At 28.9% G+C, this 10,418-nt stretch overlaps 1 protein-coding gene across 2 annotated transcripts in view; it reads right to left on the bottom strand.

The window, feature by feature from the left end:
* Positions 1–236: 236 nt before the first annotated feature.
* Positions 237–10,418, bottom strand: part of LOC100209808 (rho GTPase-activating protein gacZ) — a 46,977-nt gene continuing 36,795 nt past the window's right edge. For both annotated transcript variants that reach the window (XM_065799825.1, XM_065799826.1), the window contains 3 exons: positions 4,440–4,510; positions 4,251–4,279; positions 237–585 (listed from right to left, as the gene is read on the bottom strand). In XM_065799825.1, the coding sequence (XP_065655897.1) occupies positions 565–585; positions 4,251–4,279; positions 4,440–4,510 (121 nt within the window). In that variant the 3' untranslated portion in view covers positions 237–564. The remainder of the gene's footprint in view (positions 586–4,250; positions 4,280–4,439; positions 4,511–10,418) is intronic.

Here is a 10,418-nt window from a genome sequence, read left to right as displayed (position 1 = left end):
AAAAACTCGCTAACTTCGAAAAATTCACAAAGATTCACCTAATTTTTATTGAAGCTTTTTAAGGTTTGTACATAGTTTTTAATGACATTGACTTAAACAAAGTTTTTACAATAGAAAAACTCGGAGACTTAAAAGTATTTATTTAAAATTTAAATAGTACTCTTTTTTTTAAAACTAATAGCAAGTGTTCACACGTTCGCAAATAAAACTATTTAATATTTAAAAAATTGAACGCCTGTGTCAATAAAATTTATTAGGTTACAAGTATAATAAATAGATTTTACAAAATAATCTACTAAATTAACCAAATAAAACAGCAAAAAGAAAATCATTAAAAACGTGCAACATTTTCAAAATATGTTTATAAACTTTATAATAGTAAAGACATGTGTACACTACTTTGATTGACGTAAAACTTGACGTAAATGACGTTACTTTGATTGACGTAATTACAGATCGTGATAACTTCATTACTTTTTTACTGACGCTTTTTATTAGTTGCTTAACGATAAGGCAACTTATGAAAATGTCACTACTTACCATAAGAGTTATGTGAACATTTTTTTATGACGCTTGAGATTCACCCTACACGTGCAAAATAAATTCCTTATCCTTCTACTTTTTAGATTGAATCAATAACATTTATTAATATCGCAAAAAATAATCTCATAATGTAAACTGGAGTAAATTTAGATTTTTAAAACATTGGGGTCCATAAAAACGTACTTATTTAAAACTGTGGGGTCGTAGCGTAATAAACACAACATAAGAGGACTTTCATAAAGTACGCACGCAGATATGGGTGAGGAGGAAAAAAAGGGGGGGGGGTCACAAAAAAAGTCCAAATGAGTACAAGAGGGTAGGGGTGTTAAAGACAGCGAATATGTATGCAGCTATGTACCTCTCGTTTTCTATCTCTCCTAAAATTTCACGAGTTTAAAATAGGATTGAATTTCATGAGTTTAAAAAACCAATATTATGTTTTGTAACAGAGGAATGTTGAATTAACTTAAGTTTTTTTTTTAATGTTTAAAAAAATTTAAAGTTGGGAAAGAGGGGTAAATTTGTAGTAAATAACGCTTAGGTACGCAGAAGAGAAGGAAGGTTTTTAAAAACATAAAGGTACGTACAAGGAAAAAGGGTTCTAAAACAGTGGTCACGTATTTTATGGATCCCCCTAATTTGATAAAGTACGTAAAAATTTTTATTTTGCAGAGGATTTACGTAAAAAATGTTTCAAAACTAAATTGCAATAAGATTTTCATTTACTTTCAAGTTACTATAAAACGAGTTTTACTTACTTTACTTTCATTTTCACGATCGAACGTGATACATTTATTTTCTAGCTGATTTAAAATAACCTTGTATTAAAATGATTTATTGAACGTTTTATATGAGATCATTTATTTAAACGGTTATAAAAAAAATAGAACATTTAGACTTACTTCAGAAATTGGATTCCTAAAATTGAAAAAATATTCTGATATGTTTCAACTGCAAAATGCGCTCCTGCATAACATAAACAAAATATCAGAGGTTGTACTGAAACAACCAAAAGATGTACTGAAATAACCGGAGGTTGAACTTAAGTAACCACGTTTATTTCAGAACAGTATTCAAGTTATTTTCAACAGTTTCGCTGTTCATATGCCAGATTCTAAAGCAAAGCTAGACTGTATCGTATTTTAAAAGCTTTTATGTAATATTCGTTTCAAAACACTTCTTAAGCTTGTGTAAAAATTTCATTAAACTAGTGTTTGGAATGCTTTCAAATTTTTTATTAACATGTCTTTTGGTTTACACTACTTTTTTGTGCAGTATTGAGTAGTTGAATACATATTTTTTGGCAGCTTTCCTTTCACAAAAGCATTACTTTGAAAAATCTTGATTGCTCTTGCTATCTATTCAGATCCGGGATATCAACACGCCTGAATGATTTACGTGTCAGAAATATGTCAAAGCTGCGTTAGACTATCTGAACCGAAAGGTACACAGAACACAAAAACAAGAAAGCAACAAGATGAAAGAAGTAACGTCTAAAGGTGACGTTTAAAAATTGTTTGATATTGCAAAAATAGGATATGACGAGAAACACAGAGCAAAAAAGATCCGAAATTCCTTTGCGAAAAAAATATATTTTTACCTTATGTAAACAATTATTATCTGCAGATATAATAATATCCTTTGTCCATACACATAATAATCTCGATAATTTTTTACATCATCATATATATCTTTTGTAAAGATATTCATACTTTGTAAATGAAACAAAAATCACTTCAAATAAACAGATAATTTAATGCATATTTTAAATATATAAAAGGAATTCATTGACAAGAAAACAAAAAAAATTTATTGTCAATGAATTCCATTTTTAAAAAAAGTTATTTGAAACATTTTAAATCAGTTTTAACTCCTGGTGACAAAAATTTGGCACAAAATAAACTCAATTAGTGATAGCACAAAAAAAAATTTAATGAACAAAAAATTAATACAGAATAGTAAACAATAGTTATTTTCTAGTTTCGGGATTTAAATAATACTTTCTTGCGATTACGACATACTGCGTATACATGTTCGCACATACGCTATACAAGATTTTTATAAACTTTTCTTAAACAAGAACGAAATCTTTTTTACGGTAGTTCTTCATTTTCTGCATCTGCTAATTGTTTTTTTTACACATAGCCTTTAAGGTTTGAAATTAAGGATCGAAGGACAGAAATCATCAATAGGTCATAATTCTGGGACACATGCCGGGTTTTTTTTTCTGGTTTGATTTTTTTTTCATCCAGGTAATTGGTGACACTTATGGTATAATACGAAGGAAGCCACACCAGCCCAAAATACATAATTGTCATCAGTGATATTTGTTAATTAAAGGAATCAATCTTTTGATGATGCAATAGTTTTTATACACTCTTTGGTTAATTGCCAGTCGCGCAGAAACAATAAAAGGTTGAAAGACTCCACAAGGGGATATGGAAATCCACACAAGTATTTTTTTTCAAATTTGCTTTAACGCTTATATTTTACATTTTTTGTTGTTGAAATTCAAGACTTGTTGTTCAAGGGATCTTTTAGACGTTTGATGTTCCTAACAGTCATAATTTTTGGTTTCCTGGTCTTCCATAAGTTTTAATTGTTCTTTAAAATTTAATGTGCCAAATTTTTGTCACCAGGGGTTATATGATGATTTTTCATGGAATATTTTATTGATCATATAGATAATTTGAGATTTATTAGAAGACTGTGGATTTATTACAAAACTCTGGATTTTTCTTTTAATAACAGTATTGTAAAACTTGCCATAAGTATATAATGATTAGGTAATCATTATAAACATAACACATGACTAACACATTCCGAAACGGTATATGCGGTAGTATTGTAGTGGTAAAGCGCTCGCTTCATAAGCGAGAGGTTCCGAGTTTGATCCCCACCACGTCCCTGGTAGTACCGCTCTCAACTTGTTTCTCCGCACAGCGGCCTTGTTTGTCAAGGTTCGTGTTTCGGAGTTATAGAGTTGAGAGAGGGTTATAACCACAAGTAGCCTCCTCATCTGTAGTGGCCTCTCTCAGGTAAATAACAAAAAAAAAAACCTACATAATACTTTTTAGTGTAAACTTTTTTAAATCTAATTAAATAAAAATTTTCTTTTTTTCATTATTAATAATTTTTTTTTCTTTTTTCTTTTGAAATGTCTGTTTGGAATGTCAATTTCTTGAAAAAATTGTATCCTAAGGTACACCTTTGGATACAATTACATAACTTAAAATAAAACACAAAAGAATTTGTTGAACCAGATCTTTAAAGCTTCAACTAACTTATAAGTTTTATACTTTTAAGATTATAATATACAATAATAATACTTACATGTATATAAACCCCCCAAAAAAAATTCAACGAATTGTTTATAACATTAAAGACCGTGTTAAAAGTGAAATACGAAAACAGGAAAAGTCAAATAAAAGAGATTTTTGCAACAACAACAAAAAAAAGATTTACAAAAACAAAAGTATTTCTTAGACAGCAATTAAAAGTTAAAGACATTTTCTTTAAAAAATTTATATAGTAGTGTTTTAAGGAGACATCTCTTTTCTTTATTATCAGGGAAATTTGATGAATAAGAGGTGTAGCCACCCAGACTTGAAAAAAAAAATTTACTCCAGTCTAATAATTTAAAATTTAAAACGATAGATTTTATAACTCACTAATATTAAATAAAAATAATTAAAATGAACACTTACCCTCCCACAAGAAGCAAATTGAGATTGCACTAATAAAATAATAATATACAATATCATTTCAAACAAACCATTGTCAATATTGTCAATTATCAATACACTGTATTTTCAACTAATAATAAAACATTAATTACTAATACTCTATATTGTCAGTTATAAATGCACCCTATAATCTAAAAGAAAAAGTCATACAACTCTGAAAGTATGCCTGTTTGACAACTTCTCTTTCTGCTGCATCAAAATACCACAATGTGATGGCAAACCTTCCAGAAAAAAAAAATTAAGCAAAAACACTAAATAGGGTAAAAACAGAATCCTAAATAAAAAAATCAAAATAATATAGATTTTATTAAAGTATTTTCTAGAAAATTGTAAACATAACAGCTTAAACAAAAATAAAGGTTATTGGTGCAGAATAATGCTAATAAACGCTTTCACACTTTCACAACACTTTCTTCATATATATATATATATATATATATATATATATATATATATATATATATATATATATATATATATATATATATATATATATATATATATAATTATTATTGTTGTTGTTATTATTATTATTATTATCATTATCAATTTATATATTATTAATTGATAATTATGGAAACCAACGTCGATAATAGAAATTATTATTTGTATTGATTTTTAAATTATTTAAATAAGCATGATTTTTTTTTTCATAAACGAAAATGAAAAAATAATGTTTACATTTTTGTAACATTTTGAAATTGAAATAAACTTTTTGTTTAGAACTTTTGCGGTCTTATATAGTTGCTCTCATTGTATATAATATTGCTATTTTAAAAATATTAAAAATATTAAAAATTTATAAAAATATAAATGTTAAATACTTAAAATTACATACAGTTATTAATTAAAATAACTTATTTGCACTGGCATTTTATTAATTACTATAATCCTCTTTAAATTATAAAATACTGTTTACACCAAAGTTGTACTTTAATGAAGCCAAAACAAAAAAAACTGCAAGCTGCAGTAAAAAGGTATCTAGGGTTGAATTAGGCGATTGCGAATAGCGATATCCGGAAAAATATCTGGTCTTCAAATTTTTAATTTATGCAAAACCGTTTACTTTGTTTTAAAGGAGTGAATTAACAAATTTATATTCGGAATATCACACTTTATTTTTAAAATCAACCAATAAAAACATATTGACTGATTTTAAAATTAACGCGCGTTTTTCCGAACCATTAGTAACAGTTTAGAAATGCTAAACTGTAGATAAAAAATGTATTAGTAAAAAGTTCCTGAAGTTTTTAATATTATATAAATATCCATTGTATTCTTTCTAGACGCATCTCTACTTGTATCATATTTCACTATGACATAGTCACAGCAATCGCTTAAATGCAGTTCATGAATGATTACGCACGGAAGTTACGAATTTGTCGATTTCATGTAAATATTTTTAAGAAAATTATTTGCTTGTGAGTATTTCAAGTGAAAATTTCTACAACTCATATTTAATATATTTTCGATGAGAAATAGCAGTCATCAAATATTTTTAGTTAGAGCATTGTGTTTTGAAAATTATTGTTTAATTTTTCAAACTACTGCGACATAAACACACACACAAAATGATAAAAGTATTACCTGAAATTATTCAGGTAGCCTAAAATATAAAAATATTTTTGTAATAAATGTTTTTTAAGAAAATCATAATAGTATGCATATTGCTTTAAGTCACAGCTTCTAATTGTTGAAACAATGAAAAATAAAAAACCAAGCTCAGAAATGGAAATGTCCTATAGTGTTATTACTTTTATAACACTATAGTCACAGTTAGTGACTATAGTGTTGTTACTTTTGTAGTCGTAGGATTTTATTTTGTTTTGTTATTATAACTTTTTCGCTAGCTAATTTAAATTTATTCGCCCCATGAAAACAAAGTACACGATTTAGCATAACATTAAATTTTGAAGACCAGATATTTTTCTAGATATCGCAATTTGCAACCGCTTGATTCTAGAGGTGTACCGGAATGGAAATTTTGAATTCCGGCCGGAACCGAATTGGCCGGAATCGTCAATAAAATTCCGGCCGGAACAAAAATTATAAGTATTTTTTACCTTCAAGATAAAAAGTGAAAGCCTGCAACTCAGCATCCAGGCAATATTTATAACCTACAATATATATATATATATATATATATATATATATATATATATATATATATATATATATATTTATATATATATATACATATATATATATATATACATATATATATATATACATATATATATATATATATATATATATATATATATATATATATATATATATATATATATATATATATATATATATATATATATATATATATATATATATATATAACTATTTCATTAATTTGATTCTTGTTTTATTTAAACCTAATTTGTTGTTTTTATTTGTTTCTTATAATTTTATTTATTGAAAGTTTGAAACAGCATAATATTTATACTTAAAATTATTTCTTTGTTTTCTATTTTTCCATTCAGGTTTGTTATTCAAAAATATTTACTGTATTAGGCATCTTTTCACCAAAAACAAGTTCAATTATTTTTATTACATTGTATAATCATTTTAAACAGATGTACTATTAATATTTGGTAGGATATACTTTGTTTTTTAACACAGCACGAATTCGTTTGGGCATGGATTTGGCATGATTTTCACATAGTCCTGATGTAATTTCTGTACACCATACATGATGAATAGCATTTTTTAAACCATCTAATGAACTGCAGTTCTTAGCAGATACACACTTCTTGATTAACATCCAAAGATTTTCAATTGGGTTGAGATCTGGAGAATTTCCAGGCCAATCAAGCAACTGTATGTTTTTTGATCCAAGCCACTGCTTCACAGACTTTGCAGTGTGGCATGGTGCTGAATCATGTTGAAAAATTGTGCACAGATGAATAATCATGAAATTGATTAGAGATTCATCCAAAACGTTGAGGTACTTTTTTGCATTCATAGTTTCTCCTTTGGGCAAAAAGTATAAATCTCCGAGGCCATGAGCAGAAAAACAACCCCACACCATTACAGAAGGTGAATGCTTCACAGTTTTGCATGTGTATTTAGGATTGGTAGGATTAGAACTAGTAGGTCGACGAACAAAAAACTTAACATCAGAGAACAGACGAAACATGAACTCATCACTGAACATCACCTGTGTCCACTGCTCTTCTGTCTAATCTTGATGTTTCTTGCAGAACTCAATGCGCTTTTTTCTCATCTTTTCAGTTACTAATGGCTTCTTAAATGGCCTTCATGCAGGTAAGTTTAATTCCGCAGAAAGTCTGTGACAGATTGTGCGCTTTGAGACATTAGAAAGTGTTGGTATGCTGTTCTGTAGGTCACCAGAGGTTATTGAAGGATTCATCTTGACCATTGTTACCATCCTGAGGTCAGTACGCTGTGAAGTGACACTAGGACATCCAGACCTCTTTTTAGGAGACAGGGGGATAACCTGCTTTACAACACGCCAAATTGTAGTGCGTTCAACCATGTAAATTGTTGCAATGTCTGCATGAGACATACAACTTTTAGCAAGACGTTGAATGCATGCTTTTTCTTCTTTACTAAGCTGCCGAATCTTAGCCATGATTTTCACTGAAATAACTGTTTAAGCTACAAAATTGTCTTTATAAATATATTTATACCTAAAGATAAAAATTAAGATAATAACACTGAGCCTACTGGCGCGGAAACATTGATTTGTGTAAAATTGTGACTTGTTGCAAGACTTTTTGCCAGCACTGTATATACTTTGAAAGGGTGGTTGAATTTTTCATCTTTTTATTTGTGAATGAGTGTTTGTGGTTAGCCCATCTTTTCTTCCATTCACCTTCTGCTAGGCCAATATATACTTTTTCTGGGGTGTTAGGGGGGTATTCTATACATTTATAAATAACATTAGAGGCTCTACATTTTCTTATTATAGGGCAGTTTTCTGTCTTTATGCAATTGCAGGGTGGGTATTCTTTTGGTTTTTCTGAATTAATTTTCTAGTTGTAGCTTTTTATTATACTTTCGATATTTTTGGTGCAGCTATAACTCAATTTGATGGTGTTTCGATTGAATAGTTTATTTAGGGGTTGGGATGTTGGAAAGTGTTTGTCGATTAGGTTTAGGAAGATACGTCCGACATTTGTAGAAATGGTTTTACTGTACGGGGGGTTAAACCATATTATATTTCTTTTTCTTGTCTTTTTTTCCCTTTTTTTGGGGGGTTATACTTTAAATTAAAATTATTCCAAAACAATAAACCCTGCTGTCTATTGAACTCTGCCAAAAGTGAACTTGGTCACATAAGCAAAAAATACCTTGATACTATAAATAAAAAAATAAGAACTGTATTAAGCTTAAAAACGAAACATGAAAGAAAAACTTAGCACACAACTGCTTTGATGTCACAATGGGTTGTTTTGACGGTGCAAAAATTTGTGAACTGGTGGGCCTATATATATTAGACTCTATAAAAAAAACTGGATCACAAATTGAAAGAATACAAAAAAACATAATTAGAGTAATAAAAATGATCGGTTTTAAAATAGAGATCCAAACAAACCTACCCGCAGTCAACTTCTTAGATGTATCCTTTAACTTAGAAAAAAGCTCCTACCAACCTTTCAAAAAACCAAATGAATATCTACGTTACATCCACTCTGATTCCAACCACCCTCTGCAAATAATAAAGCAAATCCCCATCTCTACCAACAACAGATTATCACAAAATTCCTCAAATGAAAAAGCATTTAATTTATTATAGCAGAATACAAAGATGAACTAAGAAGAAATGGCTTTACTAATTTTAATTTAAAGTATAACCCCCCAAAAAAAGGGAAAAAAAGACAAGAAAAAGAAATATAATATGGTTTAACCCCCCGTACAGTAAAACCATTTCTACAAATGTCGGACGTATCTTCCTAAACCTAATCGACAAACACTTTCCAACATCCCAACCCCTAAAAAAACTATTCAATCGAAACACCATCAAATTGAGTTATAGCTGCACCAAAAATATCGAAAGTATAATAAAAAGCTACAACTAGAAAATTAATTCAGAAAAACCAAAAGAATACCCACCCTGCAATTGCATAGACAGAAAACTGCCCTATAATAGGAAAATCTAGAGCCTCTAATGTTATTTATAAATGTATAACATACCCCCCTAACACCCCAGAAAATTGGCCTAGCAGAAGGTGAATGGAAGAAAAGATGGGCTAACCACAAACACTCATTAACAAATAAAAAGATGAAAAATTCAACCACCCTTTTAAAGTATATATGGCAGATAAAAGAAAACTTAAAAATAACACCAAAATTAACTTGGTCAATAATTAACAAGTCCCCGCCTACAGCAATGTAACAAAAAAATGCTTGCTTTGCCTTCATGAAAAACTTTGCACAATATCATACAAAGGTACGCAAAAATTATTAAATAAAAAAACAGAAATTATATCTAAGTGCCGTCACGAAAACAAGTTCTTGCTTGACAACCAAAAGCCCAAAGATTAAAAACCAAACCACGCTCGCAAATAAATATAGTTTTATAATTGTTTTTGAACGCCACAATGTTTATTGAGTAAATTTTTTACGAAAAAAATATTGTATTTTTTACGAAAAAAATATTGTATTTTTTACCTGATGATTGCTAAACGCATGAAACTTTTAGTAGTAAAAATCATGCAGTTATTTTTATTTAATCTTGTCAAAAAACCAATTATATAGCTCTGATATCATTCATCGAGCACTCTTGCTGAATATATGCTCACAGCAAAATTAAACTTATATATATATATATATATACATATATATATATATATATATATATATATATACACACACACACACACACACACACACACACACACACACACACACACACACACACACACATTTATATTTTTAATTTAGGTGCCCTAAAAAGTCCTTACGGTCTTATCACAGAGCACCACAGATAAGCATTTAATAGGAAGTTCACACCTCCTTCCTAACTGATGTCGCAAAATTTGCCCAGAATTGGGGTTTGAACCACGGATTCTTTTTGTCTAAGGTAAGTGCGCTACCACTGCGCCACGGCTGCTCATTTTTTTACTATTTAAAATTTAAGCAACATTTAAAATGAGACTATTCCCGGAA

The sequence above is a fragment of the Hydra vulgaris genome, chromosome 06, assembly GCF_038396675.1.
Source record: "Hydra vulgaris chromosome 06, alternate assembly HydraT2T_AEP".
Lineage (NCBI taxonomy): Eukaryota > Metazoa > Cnidaria > Hydrozoa > Anthoathecata > Hydridae > Hydra > Hydra vulgaris.
This window is presented reverse-complemented; position numbering and strand designations above follow the sequence as displayed.